The 23,567-nt window shown below is 43.2% G+C and overlaps 1 protein-coding gene across 1 annotated transcript; it reads left to right on the top strand.

Moving 5' to 3' along the window:
- Positions 1 to 2,434: 2,434 nt before the first annotated feature.
- wor (worniu) lies at positions 2,435 to 5,245 on the top strand. The gene is made up of 2 exons (XM_018004706.2): positions 2,435 to 2,669; positions 2,757 to 5,245. Exons 1-2 carry the CDS (start codon positions 2,579 to 2,581, stop codon positions 4,439 to 4,441), a joined length of 1,776 nt encoding a protein of 591 aa, XP_017860195.1. The 5' UTR covers positions 2,435 to 2,578; the 3' UTR covers positions 4,442 to 5,245.
- Positions 5,246 to 23,567: the final 18,322 nt, after the last annotated feature.

Here is a 23,567-nt window from a genome sequence, read left to right as displayed (position 1 = left end):
TAATAATAATAATAATTAAATATAATAATAAATAATTTCTATAAGCATGTAACAGTAAATATTAAAAATAAAAAAAAATTAAAAAAAAAAAACAAATAAATAAATGAACGCATGTAAAATAATTTCTTTTAAATATAATAAGCTGCTTTTACTGATTTACCTATCGCAATCAATGAAATAAACTTTTGTCACCTATAACAAATTTACATTAATTAATAATCCTCAAAGCTGATTTTGAATGCTTATGAAATGACTAACTAATTCCCAATTCAAATGTTTTCTTCCGAACCTATAAAGACTCATTACTTAATAAGGCGATATGCTAATAACTCTTACGATTCACAGTGAATTCTTCAGAAACTACTGATTAATTATGATAAGTCATTATATCGAGCCATCTCAGTGGAGGTCTTGATGCATGCAGCAGTCTTTAAAGAGATCGTTACATTCGCCTCTGATGTGCAGCATTGTTATTATAACAGAGATCACCTCCGAGGCGCAGGACACACCGGTTCCTTTACAGCAGTTTGGCGCCAATTTTTGGTAAGAAGTCGCAGACTATAGAAATCAGTTGTTTGGTACGTGTCAAGCATGCAAAGGCAGCTGTGCGCCGGTCAGGGGCCAGGGCAGGGGCAGGGGAGAACCCTATGCAGTGCCGAGATTTCTGCCAAGATCAATGCCAAGACCAAGACGCTGTCTTTGGCTAAGGGTTGGCCCGCTAAGTAACGTACGAAATGCAGTTTCACCACCACTAGCAGCAGCAGTAGCACCACCACCACCACCATCGCCAGGCGGCTGGCTGGTGATGCTGCGCGTTCCATTGGGGTGGGCCAACTGCAGCACGAGGCACAGGCACAGGCGCAGCGAGCACGTTGAAAGGTGCCAGGTAGTTTTGCGCATACCTTTTGGCGCATTCCAAGGTACTTCATGGCAAAAGGATCGGCCAGGTAAATGCGGCGGCGCAGCCACCCCATGAGCTGAGCCGTAGTGGAGGTTTCTCGGACTGGCAGCTGGCTGCCAAAATTTCAAAAACAAATTTTCAAAAAAATTTCATGGCCGTTAGGGATTGATTATTGTTGTTGTTGTTATTGCTTGAGTGCACCTAGGCGGAGGAGCGAGGGCAAATGCTGTGAACAATAGTTGTTGATTTACTTTCGTTGCTTGGGTTGTTTATTTCAGTGATTAATATTTGTGAACCGCTAAGTATTTTGTGCATTGTCTTGCCTGCCATCGAAACTGCACTTTGATGACCAAGTTGTCGCAGCTGCGGACGCTCTAAGACGATCGCTGCGCCACTAGATGCATATAAACGATAAGGATCAGCCAGATCAGAGATTTGCTCAAGTTTAATTGAGTGGAAAAGCTAAGCTTAAAGCAAACGCAATCGAGCATCTCAGCCACACGAAAGCTGCAGCTTTAGTGAGCTCAGCGAGGACCATTGGCTTAAGCAGCTTAAGGCCTCCAAGAGCACTGAAACTAATCGAAAAGACTACGAGTTTCAATGCTGCGCTCTTTCGCTCTTTGGGCAGCGCAACGAATGAAATGTGAAACAAGAGCGCCAACAGAAAAGAGAGCCGAAGCAGAGCGCCAATTGGCTGCGCGCTCTATGGCTTAAAGCTTAAAGCTTAAAGCTACTCTTTGCTGCCAACGAAGAGCGAGCGGAGAGCGACGAACAGCGAACAGCGAAGCAGCTCACCTGCTCGCAGAGCGCAAACTTCGTATCGCTCTGTGTGTAGTTCATCGTGTACATAAGCCGAGGCAGCCGACTGTGTCGTAGCTGAAAGAGACAGCACTTCGCTGCGAGTTAAAAATAAACTTGCGCTTCAAGTTGTATATAAGCTCCGCAGCTGCTGCTCGCGCTCATGCTCACAAATACACACACACATACACACTCGCACGCATAGAGTAGGGGAAATTTGAGTGTATAAAATTGAATCTCAGTGGCAGCTGGTGGCGATCGGCTGCGCTGGAGGGAGAGAGACGCGCCGGTAACCGGTGTGTGTCTACATGCCTGTATGTGTGTACGAGTGTGTGAACGATGACTATGTGTGCATGCGTGTGTGTGTGTGTGTGTGGTGTATGGCACGTGCTCGCTTTTTGAGCTGAGATTTGTTGGCGGCAGCCCTCTGTGCCACGCCGATCTGCAGCTGGAGCAACGTTCAATGAACGGCACAGCTGTTGCGGCAGGCGACAATCCATGTCTGGGCAGAGGGGTGACTGCAGATCATTGAATGTGTGGCTCGTGGTGGTTGATTTCCGTACAGAATCCCCCGTAACGAAAATCGGAAGTAGGTAGCAGCAGCAGCAGATCCTTTTCTGGGCAAAGGGGGTTGGTGCTGCTGCTGTCGATGCTTTACTTTTGGCTGGGGGTTGATCCTGCCTCGTGAAGTCTATATAAAATTAAAGTGATCCTCGGCGGTTGCATCATTCACATACGAAACGGCCAGCGATCGAGACGCGTGCGAGCAGCCAATGAACTGCTCCAGTGATTCAAAGTTCAGTTTTACAAATCAAAATTCATAGAACACGATCGTGTTGATCCTCCTAGTGCGACAAAATTGTGATTCCTCCAGCTAATATGGATAAACTAAAGTACAGCAAATGCCCATTGAAAAAGCGACCCATACAGGTCGAGGAAGAGCCGGCGCTCGAGGATCAGTTGTGTCATGGTAGGTACCGAGATTTCGACAACTCTCAGCTTGATAGGGATTTCCAGTAACATTCTTTAAATTGCATTGCCTTCTCTTGCTCTTCAGATGAGGGACCCGTTGATCTCAGCGTGGCTGCCGCCTCAGTGCCCTTGGAGCCGCCGCAGTGGTCCGTTAAGGCGGAGCCCGAGCCACAGCCCGTGACCACGGAGCTGCGTCGCCGCTTCGATGCGGCCATGACACAGACCAAGGAGCAACTGGCGCGTCGCATTTGGGAGGAGACACGCGAAATAGCGCGCGCCTTTCCCGATGTCTTCACACGCGAGGAGATCGCCAAGAGCCTGGCGCGCCTGGGCTACGGCGACTTTGAGCTGCCGCCCGAGGACGAGGTCATGGAGCCGGAGAATGAGCGCGACGCCGAAATGGCTGCCAGCTATGCCAGCATATCGCCGCCATTGCCGTTGCCAGTGGCTGGTTTCGTCAAGGCGGAGCAGCAGGAGGAGGAGCCGTTCGGTCTGCGCAACTACAACAACAACTTGCTGAAGAGCATTGCCGACTATGAGGATTGCATGAAGCTGCCACAGCAGGAGCAGCAGCCGCCGCAGCAGCAGCAGCCGCAGCCACAGCCGCTGCCGGCAGAGCCGCAGGACTTGAGCGTGCGACCCGAGCAGCAGCGTCGCGGCTTAACGGAGAATGTCAATCTGCACAACGTGGCGCGTGCGCTGCTCAGCATGCAACACATGGCGCCACATCAGCATCAACAGTTGCAGCAACATCAACAACATCAGCAGCAGCAGCAGCAGCAGCAAAGCTTCAAGACTAATCCGAAGCACGTGCCGTCACATCCGCTCGAGCAGGATGATGACTTGGAGAACCAGGAGAACAACGAGCATCAGCTGAACATGAAAATCAAGAGCAGCAACGATCTGTACTACCAGTGCCAGCAGTGCAACAAATGCTATGCCACCTACGCGGGCCTCGTCAAGCACCAGCAGAGCCACGCCTACGAGAGCACCGAGTACAAGATCATACGGAGCAATCCGAGCGGTGGTCCCATTGTGGACCAGACCGAGTTCTGCACCGATCAGGCATCGGCGCTCATACAGGCGGCGAATGCCGCCTCCGCGCAGTCCATGCAGAAGCCGGTGGGCGTGCCGCGCTATCACTGCAAGGACTGCGGCAAGTCGTACTCGACCTACTCGGGCCTCAGCAAGCACCAGCAGTTCCACTGCCCCTCGGCGGAGGGCAACCAGGTGAAGAAGGTGTTCAGCTGCAAGAACTGCGACAAGACGTACGTCTCGCTGGGCGCCCTCAAGATGCACATCCGCACCCACACGCTGCCCTGCAAGTGCCCCATCTGCGGCAAGGCCTTCTCCCGCCCCTGGCTGCTGCAGGGCCACATCCGCACCCACACGGGCGAGAAGCCCTTCAGCTGCCAGCACTGCAATCGCGCCTTTGCCGACCGCTCCAATCTGCGAGCGCACATGCAGACGCACTCGGACGTGAAGAAGTACTCCTGCCCCAGCTGCACCAAGTCCTTCTCCCGCATGTCCCTGCTGGCCAAGCACTTGCAGAGCGGCTGCCAGTCGGAGCAGGGTGGCCCCGGCCCCGGCCACGGACCCGGCGCAGCGGGCTTCAATCAGCACCAGCTGCAGCAGCATCTGCAGGGCTACGAGGAGTCCGCGCACCAGCTCTACTATGCGGGCAGCGCGGGCAGCAGCGGGGGCGAGGGCGAGGAGGACGATTCGCACGAATTTCAAATGCCCACACAGCTCAGACAGGGCATATACTAAGCACGATCTATATATACATACATATCTATCAATATTTATAATTAACCATATTTCAGTTTAATTAGTCACATCTCGAATTGTAGCCAAAGCAGGTAAAGAAGTCAGGAAATCAGTGCCAAAAATTAGTCTGGGCAATTTTATTGCCCATTAGGAACAGTTCTAGTGTAGACAAAGCAGATCACATCCAAAATGTTTATAGAGTCATAGATTAGCTAATTAAGCATTTAGCATAGGAGTTTTGTTGTTAACTCATGTTTTGTTATTGTTACTCTCACTCTCTCTGTACAGATCGAAATGGTGTGAGCTTATTTATATTACTAGAATATATTTGAATATTTATGTATTTATGCTAAATTTTATATTACGAAATTTTAATTTATTTTTCTTTTATTTAAGTTGTGTAAATACGAAAAATATGAATAAATGAATTAAGAAAGAGAAGAAGAAAAACTGCAATGCCTTTCTATCTGAAATCCGATCGAGACTTGGCCAGATCATGCAAAGCTAGACAATTCTGGCGGTATTTATGTCGTCTATTTTACATTACAAAATTTCAATTTATTTTTATTGAAATTATGTAAATAAATAATACGAAGATTTATGTAAAATGAAAGTGATGAATAAATGAATTAAGAAAGGAAAGAAGAAGAAACTGCAAAGCCTTTGTCCATTCTATCTCAAATCCGATCAAGACTTGGCCAGATCATGCAAAGCTAGACGATTCTGGCGATACTTATATTACGAAATTTAAATTTATGTTTTGTTTTTATGTAAAATTAAAATTATGAATAAATGAAATGAAGGAAGGAGAAAAAAATAAAGCTACAATGAGTTTGTTGCTTCAACATTTTGTCCACTTCACTTGCAGCCGAGTCGCTATCTCAACTGCGATCTGGACTTGGCCAGATCATGCAAGGTTAGGCGACTTCGATTGCGATGCTCATTTGCTGACAAGTCGCGGCGTCTCGCTTGGAGCAACGTAGGTGTCTCTTTTTATACCCTGAACCCATTGAAAATGGGAAATCAGGGTATAATGGTTTTGTTAAAAGTATGTAACAGGCAGAAGGAGGCGTGGCAGACCCCACAAAGTATATATATTCTTGATCAGGGCGACGAGCTGAGTTGATTTGGCCCTGTCCGTCTGTCTGTCCGTCCGTCCGTCCGTCCGTCCGTCCGTCCGTCCGTCCGTCCGTCCGTCCGTCCGTCCGTCCGTATGTATGAACGCGTCGATTTCAGAAGATATAAGAGCTAGAGACTTCAAATTTTTTTTAAAATGTCCGTAATTACAGCGCGCATATCAAGTTTATCATTAAAAATCGATAACTCATCCCGATCTTTTTTTATCGATAAAAACCCTTATCGAAAACCAGTTATAAAATTATATCTTCTACACCCTTATTGCTAGAGTCTCCAAATTTTTAATGTATGCTTATATGCAATTTATACAATTTCGGTTTTTGTTAAAATTTACCCCCCACCCTTAAATTCACCCCCTCACCCTCACTTTTGTAAAAAGCGTATTTCAAATACTAGAGACTTGTGCTTTGGAATGTACACCCATATTCATCATATGATTACACTCTGAAAGTTTCATTAAGATCTTATGTCTACAAAAGAAATTATTTAACAAATAAATTCTCATAATATTGCCCACACTGCAGCGCAGCCCAAGCGCAGTCGCTGCTTACTGCGCAGTTAGCAGAGCGCAGGCTTATGCGTGCGTGTGGATGCATGTGTATGTATGTGTGCATAAAAGAAGTGCAGAATGATTAGAATATCAGCTTGGAGGGTTCAGGGTATCTCCTAGTCGAGCAGTCTCGACTGGAGCTTTCTTACTTGTTATTTATTGATCTTATTGAAGTAGCTGCAGCTGATTCGCAATTTTGGCGAATCACAAAGCGCCGGCAATGAACAGAGATTGCAGCAACAGCGGGTGGTGCTGCTGGTGGTGCAGCTCATTTGGTGGGTGGCTGACTAGCTCTGGCTGGCTGACTGGCTGCCTGGCTGATTGGCTGCCTGGTTGGCTTGGTTACGGTTAGAGCGGAATATCAAATCGCTGCTTAAATCAAAATTAATTGCCAGAATAATAATTGTTTTGAACGTAAAGCGCCAAACGGCAAACGAGATGGAGAATTGGTGCAGCTGCAACTGCAATTGCAACTGCGTCACCAGCAACAGCAGGCGGCAAGCGCCAACAATAGCAACAACAACAGCAACAGCAACGACGTACGACAAACGTCTAGCAATTTTTTTGTTGCGCTTTGGAGACTTGCGACGGGGCGGCGAAAACCACTCAAAACAACAAACAACCCGATGAATCATCGATTTCGGGTCTACCACGGCAACGGCAACAAGTTAACAACAACAACAGCAGCAGCAGCAGTCGAAGCAGCAGCAGCAGCAACAACAAGTTTTGCCAAGCCGGCTTAGTGCAGCCGCACGCAGCTAGATGGCGCTAGTGGGCAGTCATCGGGCTTTTGGTTCAATTAAACGCGTTTTCCAGTTCATTTTCGTTGCCACCGTGCGTTGTTGTTGTTGTCGTTTAGCTTGTTGCAGCGATTTTGTTTTTGTAGCTTTTCCGCACTGCCGCAGCCACGGCTGGGGCTGCGCTGCCGCACCTTACTTTGTTGCCCAAAGTCAACTTTGTGCCTGCCCAACTCGCATTATTATAAATGCCGTCCACGCAGTTTCTTACGCTCTACAACTTCCAGTTTCATTTTTTTTGTCTTCTCGTTTTTCGGCACTGCCTTTGGTTTTGCTCTGCAACTGTCGGAAATACACTAGCTAACCTATGGAGTACTGATATTTAGTGATCTGATTTGGGTATCAATGTGCTGCTATAGGCGAGAAATGAGATGATTGTAAGCTAAAATGTCTCTTGTTCCATTTGGTACTCTAGATATAGAGGATATTAGCAATGGCATACACACAGTGAAACTCAATTCTAATTGGACTAAACTTGATTGGGATTACTATCATGGATAGACCATATGCATAATATATGAAATGCAATCAGATTGTTCGCTAAATAACCTTTATATTATTTGCCATACTATTTAGATATAGTATAGGATATTAGTATAGGATATTATAGGATATCAATTGTGACACTCAAATCCAATTGGAGTCTTTTTTTTTTTCTTAATTTCAGTAAAAATATATAAATATTTTTGCTGAAAAAAAGTTGTTAAGGTCTTATATGTCGGTAGCTTTAACAGAGAGGGTACACCTATAAATAGTTAATTGGAATTGTCACCCATTCTAATAGCAACATATTTCTAATAAGATTGCCACAAAATCTATCGTGAATTGGAATTGAAACCCATTCCGATTTCAATCTATTTCTAGTTCTAGTTTTTAGACTATTTTCTGTTCTAATTTCTCACTTAAAGTTAAATTTGAGATTAACTAAACTTTTCATTGCAAACAGATTTATATATTGCATTTATCATTCGAATCATGGATATTTATAACCTCTTCTTGCACACACATTAAATTTCAGCTGCAGCTTGATTAAGTAGAGTATTTCCACTTCTTTGCTGCCTTATTCGTTGCTCAATTCCGTCACGAATTGTAACTTGTCAGGCGGTAGCTTTGGTCTATTAGCCAAAAGACAGCACAGGCAGCGCGCGGCTTGACTGGGAAAGTCATATTAGATTTGGCCAGAACCCAGGACAATGTGTGATGCCGCCTCGTGCCCTTCCCACAGCGCCGTTCAACTCTTGTCAGACTCAAAATTTTCGCCGTCTTTCGTAGGCGCTGTTGACGTTGACTTGCTGCGCGTGCTGCTGCTGCGGCTGCTGCTACTCCGGGTGCTGCGGCTGCTGCCACGCCTTGAAAATCCAATGGGCAACGCACATGTGCCACAGACAGAATTTAGTGGTAGCGGCTTTTGGTCAAAGGTTAAATTAGACGGGCCATACCCCCGTCAGACGCCCCCTACCCTCCGCACACCCCCTGAACCGGCTGACTGGTGACAAGTGCCGCGCCGCGATTGCATTTGAAAATCGTTTAGAGCCTTAATTTATGGCCCCCAAAAATGGCCCCAAAAATAATATAAAAGATTTTGTTCGCAACTGCTCGGATTTCATTTATTTCATTTTAATTGGCATTTTCGTAGCTGGCACTAAAAACACGCCTTGATTCTATGCTGTGTGCTGGCCTGGTCGGCACCTCTAGGGGCTTAGAAGGCAAACTGCTGTTGACTTCCTCGCTGGCAGTTTAATTAATCTCTTATCGCTAAATGCTATTTGAAATGCATTTTTAATTTTACAAAATCAATTTTTCGTGGCAAATATTTAAATTTCAAATTCATGGCACGTTTTCGTTGCGGCTCATTGTAATTAATATTTAATAATTTGCAACAGCATGTTAACAGCTATGGGTAGGGAGCTGATATGCTAAAAGAGACCCTGTAAAACAATATTAATGCTATATTAAATGCTATTTATTTATTAGTTTAAAAAAAAAAAAAAAAAAAAAATGGAAGTGAACAAAGCTAAAATAAATATAAATGTAAAATAGTATAAGTAATATTGTAAGAGTACTATAGTTTTATAATTCTTAAAGAAGTAAGAACAATTTGCAGTTTTGTCTGCTTTCGATGTTTCATTTATAAATAAAATAGTACCAAGCCATAATCAAGTCAGTAAATTCATATCATTTATAAGCTTTAGTAATTTGCATTAGCCCATTATACCCTCTCATTCATCAGTACAGCGTATAGCGCATTATGGGAGTATGAAATATGTCAGGCGCTTTAGCAATTGCCGTCGCTGTTGCCTTTGTCGCAGCTGTTGATTGACTCGAGACCTGATGCAGATACCAATTGTTGTAGTCAACACTGTTGTTGTTGTTTCTGTTGTTGTTATTGCAGTTGCTGGCTGTACGTGTTGTTTGTTTAACGCGCTGGGTGTAAATTAATATTTAATAATGGCCGTTGCGATATTTTTAGATCTAATCACACTTTAATATGGTCTACAGAATGTCTTATGCAACAAGAGATTAGCCGTCGGCTCAAAGCCAATCTTAGGTTGAGCAATTTATGAGCTCGTATATAGGTAAAGAGAGAGACTAGTGCAGAGCAGTAAAGTTGTTATTAGTTTCCATATGCTGGATAACTCATAGCACAAAGTATATAATGAGAGCAAGTAAGCGTAAGTTGGTTGAGCAAATCTGATTTGCAGATGATTCAAAAACATAAAACTTAGATTTCCATAAATTGAATTTGAAATGTATAGAATAAATATAATATAAAACGTAAAAATATTAACTATTTTTATTAATAAAACAAAAATCTCTAAATTTTAATATAATTTAAATATTATATAAAATGCAACAACAAACAAAATTTTTTTTTTAATATTTACTTTAATAAAAATGTATTATGAAATGTAAAAATATATAATCAATTGTTAATTAAAATATAAATAATATGCAAAAATATTAAATAAAAAAATATAAATAAAATTTTATAAAATATTTGTATTATATTTTATTATCATTATTTTAATATTTAATACTATTAGAATGTATATGAGAATTACAATATCTATTTTAATATACAACTAGAAACATATATGTAGATTAAATTATATATTAGTTTAGTTTTATTAGAGTAGACTTAGCCTAGACTCTGCTATGCCGCGATGGAATTTATATAACAAAGAAAGATGCGAAAACACTACGAAATACAATTATCAACATCAGATCATAGAGATTGGTCCAGTTGCCTACAATTGGCCACTATTCCCCTCTCACTCTAATCAATTGGGTTTCTTTAGCGGCACTTTAAGCTCTTGTCATTAGCGATCTGGTGCGGCAGCCACTAAGCCCCACTGCTCATAACTCATGACACATATTCAACAGCCACTCTTGAGCGCCATAAATCCAATGCCATGCACTCGTTGACGTCAAATTAATCAAAGCCAAATGCAACGCAGGCAAATTAGCCGAAAAAAATAAGAAAACAACAGAAACATAAACAAGATTAGTGAACATGAAAACAGCAAAAGTTCTAAGCTCAAGTGGCAAATTGAGAGGTTTTGATATTTCGTTCCCACACTTGGCGATCAAAGCGAACCGAAGCGAAACGCAAGCGAACCTTTGTACAAATCGCAGGCAACGCCCCAGAATGAAATCGATATAATTATTTGCATTATTAATAATTACCATTGTCTCGGATTTGATTTGGACTCAGACTCAGCATCCGAAACAAACTCAAATTCAAATTCAAATTCATAATGCGTTGGCGTTCTTTGGAGCCACTGAACGAGACCGAGTCTCATATTTTATTTTTTGTTTTCTATTGATTTAATATGCAAAAGAATAAAATATAGTTCGTGGCGGTGCAGGCTAATTAATTCAAACCGCAAAAGCAAACTGAGACTTCAATACGGAAATAAGCTTAACGACCGCAACAAAAACCAATTTCAAAATTTAATACGCAGCCGAACTGTGGCTGGAGCTCTGACTGTGAGTTGGACTAAGGCGCCGGCGGCAACAATTGCACCATGTACATGTCCGAGTCTCCGATTGCGACTCTCAGCCCAAGTACATGTGGATGTGTGTGGGCCACCCACACCAGAGACTTGGCCATGGCTAAGCAAAGCAAAGCGGGCCCGTCAACAAGCGAGAGACTGAGCTTCAAATGCGCGACAGCACATATCAAAGCTGAAATGTGCCAGCAACAACAACAACAACAATAATAAGGTACCCCGTCGGTTTTGCAAGAGGTCCAAGTCCGTTTATATATCTTATGAGCCACCTGACTGACGGGCCACGCAAATGCTTCAACTTGTCAGCACGCTAAGTGCTTGAAAAATAGCCAGAAAAACAAAGGAAGGGGGTAAAGACAACAGGCAACAGCGAAGAGGTAGAAAGAAGGAAAGAGAGAGGAAGTGTGACAAAGAGAGAGAGGGAGATAAACTCATATCGTTTTTTTTTTAATATTATAAATATAATATGGCAAACTGTGAGCATTATTCTCTAGCGCCTATTCAGTTGGGCGTTCAACCCGCACAGCACAAAGGTGTTGGAGAGTTGGAGCAGAGCAACCTGTTCACAGTTGAAACGGATTTATCTTGCGATTACAACACACAACAAATGGCGCACACAAAAGGCGACAGTCAAAAGATTTAATTATGCCCGTGCCGCGTATTAGTTACAAAAGCCCAAGCAAATCATTTATATGTGAGAGGAAACCTGAACGAAGTCTCAATACACTATATGTATACAGAGAGATAGTATATACCTTTTACTTGATGTTTCTAAATATTATATAAAATATGATAGTATTCTAAAATATATGTATATGCCGAATATGCTAAATAGATATAAATATAATATATATGCTAAAATATATTTAAGCATTCATATATTTTCCCATTTTCAGTTTTATACAATATAATATTATCCCATATATACATATATAGGTTTCCATTCTTGAATATTTTTGTATTCCTCACAGCAATACCCTTCTTATATAAATTTTTACATCACTTCACGGCAAATTCAGTTAGTGTCTAAAGGGGCGACTTGTCGTGTGGGGGCGCAGATGCTGTAAATTGAGGGCGTCAAAAGACAAAAAGCAATCCCGTCACAGAATTGACATTTCGCTTTCAGCAAGCAGTTAGAGACACAAAAGTAGCAAAAAGAAGAGATAGCAACAACAACAACAACAACAACAACAGCCAAAATCATAATTTGCACGTTTTTTGTGTTGGGCCAAACAAAAGACTTAGGAAACGAACTTGCTGCAAAGGGCCTACATGCAAAGTGTCAAGTTGCGCAACTTGTCAGCCGCTTAAGCCCGAGCTCAACAGTTTCGATTCTCCCGGCTCAGTGCGCTGTTAATTTGGCTTTTGTGGCCTGGCAAAAGAGCAAAAAAAAAGTTTTTAATTAAACAGCCGCCGACGACGGCGAAGACAACGACAGCCACTAAACATGCCCCATTATCATGTCCCCGCATGTCATATCTATCTGTGCTGAACTATCTGCATAATACCATGTGCCTATCTCAGCCGCTGCTCTGCTGTCGCCCCGGCGGTGCTGCGGTGGTGCTATAGTGGTGCTGCGGTGGTGCTTTGGGTGCTGCCGCTGACATAAACGCTGACATTAATTGAGTAATTTATAACGATGGCAACAGCGGCGACTGCCAGCCAGAGAGCCAAAGAGCCAGAGCCAGACAACGAGACGGACATAAGCGACAGATACGAGCAACGGACACGAACGACGGGCGGACGGACGCAAAAGTTCGGGCCAACAACATCAAAAGCTCGCAGCGCACGTCGCCGTCGTCGCCGTCGTCGTCGTCGTCGTTGTCTTGAGGCACTTCAACGCTCCAGCATAACATGATATTGTTATTATTATTATGATTACCAGAGACATGAATTCAATTAACACTTGTCAGCGTTGTCAGCGGCGGCAGCGGCAACGCTTCAATCTATGCCAAAAAATCTGCCAAAAAAAGTACACCCAAAAATATCAGCATGCTGATCAATTTTGATAGACTGACAGATACCCTGTGCTGAAAGCTGGAAATATTCCTATAAAACAATATAGTCTTAAAATTCTCTCTTCAATAACTATTGCTCAGACTGACTGATAAATACTCTGTTCTAAGAGCTGAAATTAATACTAAATAAATCTATTTTCAATAATTGTCCATCAGACTTTATAAATCTTAATATTTCGTTATATTTCTATATGACTAAAGAGCCTAACAATCTGAAATAAAGTTTCATACGTATGCTACCCTCTATTCTCATTCAGATGTACGTGCACAGGGTATTAAAAACAAGCGCACGATTCGCCCGCTGAGATAAGTTTGTGAATTTATGTCTGCGTACAAGATTTGGTATGCTTAAATCAGTTTAGGCTAGATCTGGGCCCAGGCGGTTAGCCTGGCCAACAATGTAGTTGTTGCTCCCTTTGCAGTGCTAACGATAATTGCCAGGCCAGGCAAATTAGACAACGCGCCGCATCATCAGCAGTAGCAGAAGGACAAAAACGCCGCTAATGAGGCGAACAACCCGGCAAATGGAAACCCCTCCGCATTTAGGCCTAATAACTGCCAGAAAAGCCAGAAGACACACACGAAAAGCACCCGCCGACGGCAGCCCGAAAAGGCGCACAAGTCAAAGCAAATTAAAACAAGAATCACGACAGGTTACCATGCGAGCCCAATGCCAGGCCGACGACACACGATTCGCCGCCAGCAGCAGCAGCAAAGATACGAAAGAAAAAGGGTACAAATCCGCGGCCTTTCCATAAATGCGACGCTGCTGGCCAAGAAATTTACAAGTGTTAAATGTCGAATTGGGGGAAATGCGTGCAGCGGCTTTGACACAAACGAACACGGAAATGGCCAAACAGAAAGTGGACAAATGAACCCACAAGCATCGCATGGCATGAATTGTCCCGCTGCCCCAGCCCCTGCCCCTGCCCCTGCCTTTGGCCTCCTCCTCCAGCACATACCCAATGCCCATTAACCGACAAATGGCGTACGTGTTAATGGCATTTGAATTTGGCCAAATATGGCCGAGTCGTCGCCGTTGTCACTTTGCATGTTGTCGCTGCTTGGCCCCAAATGGCGTCGCCACTGCCACGGCAAGTGAAGGCATGCGCTGAGCTAAGCTGCGCCGGACAATGCGAATCGTGTCGCTCGCCTCAGCTCGGCCTGGCCAGGCGGGCAGAAGCTCAACACGCATCCAGCTGAAGCGCTGGGCCATGGCCACACAACAACAATCAGACGATGAGACGATCAAACGATCAATGGGCCCCCGCAACAGCATTTTGGGCTTTTCTCGTATTTTATTTAATTCGGTTGCTGTTGTTGTTGCTGCAGCTTTCTAATGGAGCGTGACTTAGTGCTGGGCATATGGATGAGCCCGCTGATAGCCAGCTTGACACACTGCTGGCACACATCCATGCGAAATTAGTTGAATGCCAACGACCGCAGCTCATCTGCATTGGATGTAGTTCTAGCTCTAAAGGACTCTCTATCTCTCTCTCTCTCTCCCTCACTCTCTCTTCTTATCTGACTGCCCTGTGAGCGCATTTCAAATTAAATTATGAAATGGCTAATCAAGCTGGCGCATCTGACAGACAGCCCAAAGCAATTTCCTGATTAGTTGTACACAGGTAACATCACTTGCCAAATGGCTCTATTGCCCATTCAGCCCACACTCGACATGGCATGAATTCGGTTCAATAAACCAGACCAGCCAGAGACATGGACAGCCAGATGTAGATGACGATGCTGAGATAGAGATGGAGCGAAAGAGTGAGAGGGAGAGAGAGAGCGTACAGAGTGAACACATCAAATGACAGGCAACACAACAAACAAGTTTAATTATAGCTCATGTAAATAATTTCTCAATTGTAAGCTGTTATCAACGAAAACTTCAATCAATCATTTGGCAAACGCATGAACCTGAGCCCAGACAATAGCAGAGCCACACTCGGTGCGCGCCGGGCAACGATCTTGGCCTTAGGCGTGGGCCGTACGGTTTGAACTAGCCAAATCTAAGCTAATTAATCAAAATAATAATCAAGCAATCAGTGGATCATACGCCATCGACTCAGACACCAGCACAAAGCCGACTCGACTGGGTGGGTGCGAGGGGGCGGTGGGTCGGGTGCTGGCACTTGGTTGAGCCACGACGCACGCCAAAGCCAAATGAAATGGAAGCAAAGTGTAACCCAAGATCGCTTAAGCACTCGATTTCAAATAATAAATAAAAAAAGACAAAAAAAAAAAAAAAAGATATTTACAAAAAGAAAAAACATGACTTCAACTGCTGTCAATGCGCACGAGGTTCACTCTGCTGTGGTTGTTGCTGTTGTTGCTGTGTTTTGTTGTCGTGTTGGGGCTTTGTTTAGTTTTGAATTTCAGGTGCTTGTATCATTCAGTCATTTGGCCAACTATTCAACCACTCAACTATTCAGCTCTATTCATTCATGGGCCATGCAACGTTTGTTGTTTTGTTCTCCCGCGCCTCGACACTTGGCCGCAACTCTATATATCCCCATATATAGAGACTCACATACATTTCAGACTTTGACATCACGAATCTCTGACTCGCAGTCTCATTTGGAGTCAGCGTTAAGTAACGTCTACGCGCCAGAAACAATTAATCACCTGTCGTCGTCATCGTCAATTGGTTGTTCGACTTTTTTCTCTTATTTTTTACTATATTTGTTTCTGTTTCAGATACTGAACGACTTGGACAGTTATGCGGTTTAGTGGCCTTTTCTGGTATGTGCCCCATATGCGTCGGCGGTGGCTGCAGAGACGGGAGTGCCAGTCGATGGGTGAGTAGGTGAGGGGGGCCACTGCACTTGTCTGTTTCATCTGTAATGCTTTTGTAGGTTGATTGCCTTTTGCTGGCGATAAATCATTCCGGCTGCTGTTTCGTGTTGAACTTCGTGTTCCAGCTTTAAGGTTAAGTGTTGCTCTAGAAACATATTCGGATAAGCTTATCGCGATTAGAGTTTCTCCTGAAGAAGTAGCTTTGTAATTCCATGGACACGTTTAAATATGATCTATGATCACCCCAAATAAGCATTTGCAATTGCGCATTTTTTTAAAGAGAGGGAAGGAGAGAGGGAGAGAGAGAGAGAGAGAGCTTGAGTAATTTCAAGGCAAAACTCTTTATATATCTATCAAATGAATATTTTTTAAAAGAGCTGCTTGAACTAATATCTTTTTATGACTCTATATATATATATCTCTCTCTCTATTTCATTATTGAGTTTACTAAACTCCTTTACTTTTCTTTAATAGATCATGTAGATTCTAGTATCTCTTTTACTTTCCCTCGCATTAAAAATTCAATGAGACGAGTCGAGTCGAGTCGAAATTTTAACCAATTATAGAACTCTTTTATTCCAAACTTCATCAAATGATCTATGAGCGTTAAATTCCTAGCCCAGCATTTCATTAGAATCTTCCCACATTACGCAATTGCCCACGCAAAACATTGACATTTGAAATGCGATCTTTTCACTCTCTAGCGATTTCTCTTCTAAAGGCAGCTCCGCCCCAAAAGGCAGACAAGTGAAAAGCGCATAAATCGACGCCCAACACCTCACACCAAGATTCGGGCACAAAATATACAAAACTTTGCCTTGACATGCAAGTGAAATTTAACAAGCCACTCCTAAGATCAGCCAGCAACAACAACAACAACAACAATCACAACTGCGACAACAACAATGGGAGCTACAACAACGACGACAATGGAAAAAAGTGATCACACACAATAATATAAAAGTTGAAAGCGGTGATTTTTCAAGCGCGAACCGTACCCAAAATACGTCACATTTAGGAGGTGGAAATATTGTGGCAGCGAAAAGTGGGCACAGCCTCAACAGACACGCCCACCGCAGACAGAGGAGGGCAGGGAAGGGAGCTTGCTCTGCCCGCGCATATAATTAAATCAAATTAAAAGAACTAACGAAAATTATTTAAAGCGCGCATCCTGCCGCATCTGCACAAAGCACCAGAAAGAAAGCCAAAGTAAAAAAGAAAAAAAAAAAAAAAAATACAAATAAAATGTTTGCATTGCAACAAAAAAGTTCCACTTGTCTCAATCGACGCCTCCTCAAAAGAGCTGCGTGAAGTCTTTGGAGCCGCACCCGCAGCTTGGACTCGCCCTCAGCGCCAACGCAAATTCAGCGAACGTTTTCTTGCAGCTGGAGTTGGCCCAACTTTAACCTCATCCACTCCGTCCGTACGTCTGTCTCTCTATCTGTCTGTCTGTATGTCTGTTTGTCTGTCTGCCGCAATTCCCCAGCAATCGCCGTATTGGATTATCGCGCAAAAACCAAGTCACTGTCTCTAATTGAATTCGTCGGTTTAAATAATTCAGCTGCAGGGCATCGAAATAAATTTCGATCTGCCGCCCTGGCTCGAGTCTAGTTGTACGCCAAATTGTCTAAGCGGCCACTTGTAGCGCACTGCGAGTTCGTCTTGGCCAGCAAACTCATTGCCACTACACTGTGAGAAAAATGTGTCATGTTGGAAGAGACGACCCATATGTGGACATCTAAGATGGAAGCTCAAAGAAATTTAACTGAACTGAACTAACGTATGGGTAAAGGATGCTCTTACTCCACTCACTCGATGGAATTTCTTGTATTTTATGTGAGTCAATTAAAGTATCTTCGAGTAGTAATAATAATAGCAATTCTTAATTATTAATGCTTATACCAATCAGGAGACAGTTCGATGCTATCAGTAAGAGTTTAGCTTATAAGCAAGCCAGGCTTATATTTCTATACCAGTAAAAGCTTGGCTATTGCATTATAAACAATGATACAATATAAACAATGCTCAATGAATTAATTCGTTTCTTGATATTTTTACTTCCGTTTATATACTTACAATAAATACAATAATTTCTCAACTCAGACTTTTCTCTGGATTAAGACTCAATCAATGCCAACAATAAATCTATTTATGCAAAAGTGTTTTTCACACACACTTAACTTTTTTTTCCAGTGTAAAAGTGGCTTTAGTGGTGGCTGGACTGATGCTCCCACTAAATGCCTCCTTCCGCCTCACAATTGATTTCTGCATCTCTGTTTGCTGTCGCTGGCAAGTGTTTGGCTTGGGGTATCTTCAGGGTATCTGCGGGCGCAGCAAATCAATCTGCAAACATGCCGCCGACTGCGATTGAGTTGGACTCAGACGACGACGACGACGGAGATGGAGACTGCATCTCTCTCTCTCTTACTGCGTCTCTCTCGCTCGCTCTCTGCCTGGGCCTTGCAGTCCTGTGCCGTGGATTTGGTATGTGGGCTGCGGTCGACGCATCAGTTTCGGGCTGTTGTTGTTGTTGCATCTTGGTGCCGTAATAAATACATTTGCTGAATTTTAATGTCCTCCGCCCATTTTGCAGGCAATTTGAGCGGAACACTTGGATTTGCCGCAGCCCTTTTTTGGGTCCACTCGCAGCCACAGTTGGCGGGGATTTGTGAGCGGTTTGGCAATAAATATTTTGAATCAGAAAACATATAAATTTAGTGATTTGCCAACTCAGTGAAGTCTTGCCCCATTGAGGATGCACATGAGCACGAGCACGACAGCGACAGCGACAACGACCACGACCACGAGCAGAGGAGCTGCCGAAGAGCTGTGGTAGGACTCAACGCCGAACCGCAGCTCAGCATAAATTGGTAAATTGTTTTTGGCGGCTGTGGCGGCACATATTTTGTATATTGCATTTTGAGTTCATGTTCATCTGCAACTGTCTGCAGCGAACGGCTGACTCCGCTCCTGCCAGCCCCTCCTCTGTGGCCACGCGCCCTGCTCGAGCTCGTATTTGGGTCAAACCAAGTCGCGACTCATGCGGTAGCCAACATTCAAAGTAGGTGATGAAGTCCCAGCGCTGCCTGATTTGTGATAAGCTTCATATTTTTAGGGTTTAATTCAATGAAAGTTGCGTGCGTGCCTCCGACTCTGAATGATGCCGATCTCGGATACAATTCTTCGTTTGTTCGGTAGGTGAAATTATGCAGTGCCTGCCTGCCAGCCAGCCCGACTGCCAACCAAATTGGCAGTGGCATCTTCAGCGCGACTGTGGCGTGAACACTCTTCTGTCCAGGCCAGAGTTCAGCAGGCCGTGCAGAGCCGGGCCGCTGCGAGCCTCTTCTGCCATTGCTTCCTTTCTTGGCTGATCATAAATTCGATTTAAGGCGATCAAGCAGCAGTGAAAGCGTCTACAATTGACTGAATAGCAATTCGATATTGAATTGCATTGACAGATATGCCTAACTGGGATTAGAAGTAGCTCTGGCAGGAGAAGTTTGTTGGGTATATAATATCTCACCTCTTAAAAGACTTTTACATAAAATCAGTATAAAATTCAAAATAATCTTTTTTTTTAATATATACGAAGTCAATTTTATGTGATAAACTCCATAATTTATTTATTTAATATTTATTGAGACGATTTTGTGTGTAAGCAATTTATTAAATTTATCAATTTATTCAATATTTTGTAAGACAATTTTGTGTATATCATACAGTTATTAAATTGCAATTTAGTATTAACTTAATTGACAGATATGCATAACTGAGATTAGAAGCAGCCGCAATAGAATAAATAATACTATATGCTTTGTACTACAGGCCTTGGCACTCCAATCATCAGCTATTTAAAATCTCATAAATTCGGTTTGCAAAGTGAAAAATTCAGAATGTCTTTTGCCTTTTCTATGTCTTTCAGAAGGGTATACAGGCATACGTATTGCCTTTGCATACTTCTTCAAAACTGTGTTTCCGCCAACATTTATGGCATTTCGATCAATGTGAGATCTCAAGAGATAGTCTTCTTTACAATCACGGTTACAATCACTTTGGAGTTTTCCCTCTCTCTTTCTCTCTCTCTGCCTCTCTTTATCTCTCAGGCTAAACTAATAAAACAGAATAACTCATCATAACGAATTCTGTTAGATTTGGGAGACATCATTTTCAAATATATATGAATATTATGTTCTCTAAATATTAATATACCTTCCAAAATATGTTTGATATATATATCGTTCTCTGATAACAGAAAGTTCTATTCGTATTGCTAAATTTAATTGAAATTTATGCATATATTTGATCAACTAAATAGGTTTTCATTCCAAAAACCATAAATTGTGGAAGCTACTAAAAGCCAATCTCAATAGCTATACTGTCATATCCACTGCAGGAAATTTACAATTTTCTCAGCAAAAACTAAATTCAATCTTCATTAAATTGTTTCGCCTTTCCTTCCATATCAATGGTTTATTGCATTCACTTATTCCTTAACTCAAACACGCTTTTTATGAGCATGCGCATAAATGAAGCTTCCGCCCGTTTGGCGCGAGTGGGCGTAAGCACTTGGATGCTGGTTGGCGCGGTGCACAATTACGCCATTTGCTAAAATCAAACTATCAACTTTGACACTCATTAGCGTCAAATTACAGCGCGTGCAGAGGATTGACAGGTTTGCGCCAGTGGGTCGGTCGGCTAGGGCGGCGGTCGGTTAGGTGGAAGAACGCCACAGCAGAGAGCACACAAAAAAAAAAAACCTCGTAAATCCATAAAAGCAATCGTAAATTTTTATTGTCATGCCACTTGCCGGCCAAGCAGCAACAGCAGCAATGGCATGTTGTTCCTGTTGTTGTTGCAGTTGCTGTTGCTGCCACAATGAGGGGGAAAATGCCAGCCAAGCTGAGAACTTTTCTCGAGGGAAAACTGCACGGCTAACAGACGACAAAGCCGACGAAGACGACGCCAGTTTTCCAGTTGGTTAGTTGGCCGTGGTCTGGGAGCTGGCTGGCATATTAAACCGGCGCGCACATATTTCATAACAAAATTTATGAAGGGCCGTTAACTTTAAGAATCTTTTGCGCAATTTACTCGCAGGCGGCTGTGGGAGGGACGCTGGCCACAAAGGTTGCCGTGCCGTGCCAAGAGACAAGAGGGACGCCAAGGCGCAAACGTCGCGCCGCGTCGCGCCAAAGTAGCGCCAATTTTTCGTCTAACAATTGGCGACGACCTAATGCCCCGTTTGGCAATCGAAGCCCAAGCCAAAGCTGCAGATTGCCGTTTAATTCAATAGCTGTTACTGCATTACTCCCCCAAGCCGAGCCTCGTCCGAGCTCCGGCTGCAGTTGTGCAGTTGTGCAGGCTCATGAAGTTCACATGAATGCCATGAAACAATAAATTATGTTATTAATAAATAATAAATGTAATGGGAGACTGCAATTGCCGGAGAGATGCAGCTACCTGTTTTTTACCTACCTACCTACCTCTCTCTCTCTCACACACACACACAGTCTGTAGTCTTAAGTAGAGTGAATGGAGCAGGGCACGAAGTGCTCCATTATTATTTTGTGCTCGCCTAACTACTGTGTCAAAGAGCCGCTTGGCAAATAAACTAAGCCAGCTCTATTGAAGACAGGTTGTGACGCAAGCTAATCGAATTTTAAATGCTCTATAAATAATATATGAGAAGTTCAATTGCAGCTAAACTGATTTAGAAATATTAAAATATATATGTGAATTTTCAAAATTTAATCTTAAGCGTAAATTTTTATCAAATAAAATATAAATTGAAATTTGAATAGATTTACTCAAATACGAATTTAAAAATTTGTTTATGATTCGTCGAATGTAAACTAAATATTTTCGATTTTAAGTATTTACATATTGATTTTTTCTAAAATTTTTCCACGCCTTTCCGATAAAGTTTAAAAATATATATATTTAAAAAAAAATTAAAATTCGAATTTATTCTAATTTATGCAAATTTAAATTTATTCCCTAGTCTAGATTTCATTAAGATATAATATAAATTAAAATATTATTTATTGCTAAGTTATATTTAAAATTTTCCTATTTTTCTCTCTCTCTTTCCTTCCGCATAGCAAACCCTCTGACTAAGTTGCTCAACTCTACCGTGCACTTTGCCTAAAATAAAAAACAATTGCAATTTGGCAGCATCACGCGATGCAAGAGCAGGATGCATATGGTTATCGACTGCATTAGCTGCGGTTATTAATCATCGAGAGGAGCTCATCGCTGATCTCTTAGGCGAGCTGTTAATTGCGCGTGATGTTCGAATAATTGAAATTTCAGATTTCAGCACATGGGGAATCGAATGCTGGCTCGTAATTTGAGCACACTTGTCGCCCCCAGGGCTGCATTGACAGGCAATCGAGTGTATGAGAAACTATTGGCCAATTGACTGCCGCAAGTACAGCCTGGGCTCTGCTCATCTACATTTGAGCTACTTTTTCATAGCCACTGCGGACATACAGTAGCCGAGACGGCGAATGGCAAAACTCATCGGCACCCCTCCCCCAAAGGCGGAGCAGCCAGGGAAACAGCTGCCCGCACGCGCATATATTTAAATAAAACGTGACTGCAGAATGGGTTTATATCTCTGTCGTTTGCTGGACACTAGTGTGTGTGTGTGTGCCACACAGCTACCTGATGCGAGCTGCCGCAGAGACTCACAGAGACTGCTGGCCCCGGTGCGATATGGCCGGCGTCCTGCTGCGAGAACTTTGGCTGGCCGACTCGCTGCAGTGGCAGATCGCAAGCTCAATTCATATAGACAATATAAATATTTCATCTAATGCTGGCAATCTGCACTTGCCACTTGGCCGGGCCAACAGCGGCCCTGGGCCAGGCCAACATGGGCAACGCCTGCCAGGGACACTCGGAAAAATAGTGGGTGACTTTGCAGACATGTGAGCTTCTAGAGAAAAGTTTTGAAGTGTTCTAGATGATGGCTCAGAATCTATTTCAGAAATTCTCTAAGATAGAGCTGATTAAGATTAGCTCTTCATTCATCATTAAAATTCATGCTTTTTGCTACTACTAAAAGTCTACTCCTCTTTTCTCCATGTGCACGAGGACTCAGAGAAATGTGTATGCGCACTCTTGATAGCGATTTCCAGGCGACGATAGACTCTTCATCATCATCGAGTGGGCTGGCGGCGGGTCCACGTTGGCGTATCGCGCTTTTGATTTAATTTTGTTGCCTTAGCCTTTTTTCTCTTTCTTGCTCTGCAGTTTTTTGGGAGCACACCTAGTGGAAACAGAGATGTCGATGTGGATGTGGCTTGGAGGATGTGGCGCGATGCGATCTCATGTAAATTAGCACACGTTTCGTGGCCTAAACATCGCAGCCAGCAGTTTATTTGTGCCAAGTTCTTAGACTAGCTAAATGAACTCATATGCAAATGTGGCCCAAGTGGGCTGCCAGATGCCGCGAGACCACGTGGGTAGCCACAGGCAGCAGCATTTAATTCACATTGTCAGCCAGCATACGTCAAACGTTCAATAGGCCAACAACACTTTTGAGAGAAATGCTTACCGACTTGATTCATTACCTTTCCAAATATCACTCATACGCAATGGTCTTCGATTGGCTGTGACTCAACGTGACTCAATATTGCATAAATATTCATAGAAATGATTAAGATCACAGCTGCGACTGGCTGCCCTGGCACACAATCGGCTATGAATCTTTTAATAGTCACCATAACAAAATGCTCAGCGACTCAATGCCAATGGCCATCGTAAAACATCGCTCAATCAGCAACGACCCAGCATTGGCTGGCTCTCTTCTCA

This window comes from Drosophila arizonae, chromosome 3 (assembly GCF_054131065.1).
Source record: "Drosophila arizonae isolate 15081-1271.41 chromosome 3, UAZ_ARI_1.0, whole genome shotgun sequence".
In the NCBI taxonomy this organism is placed as follows: domain Eukaryota; kingdom Metazoa; phylum Arthropoda; class Insecta; order Diptera; family Drosophilidae; genus Drosophila; species Drosophila arizonae.
Note: the sequence above shows the minus strand (reverse complement) of the source record. Positions and strands in the feature narration are given on the sequence as shown.

Bases quoted from the DNA above. Each gene is read 5' to 3' on its own strand.
- wor (XM_018004706.2), top strand. From the start codon at position 2,579: ATGGATAAACTAAAGTACAGCAAATGCCCATTGAAAAAGCGACCCATA. The intron at 2,670-2,756 runs GTAGGTACCGAG...CTTGCTCTTCAG, and splicing joins CGAGGATCAGTTGTGTCATG to ATGAGGGACCCGTTGATCTC.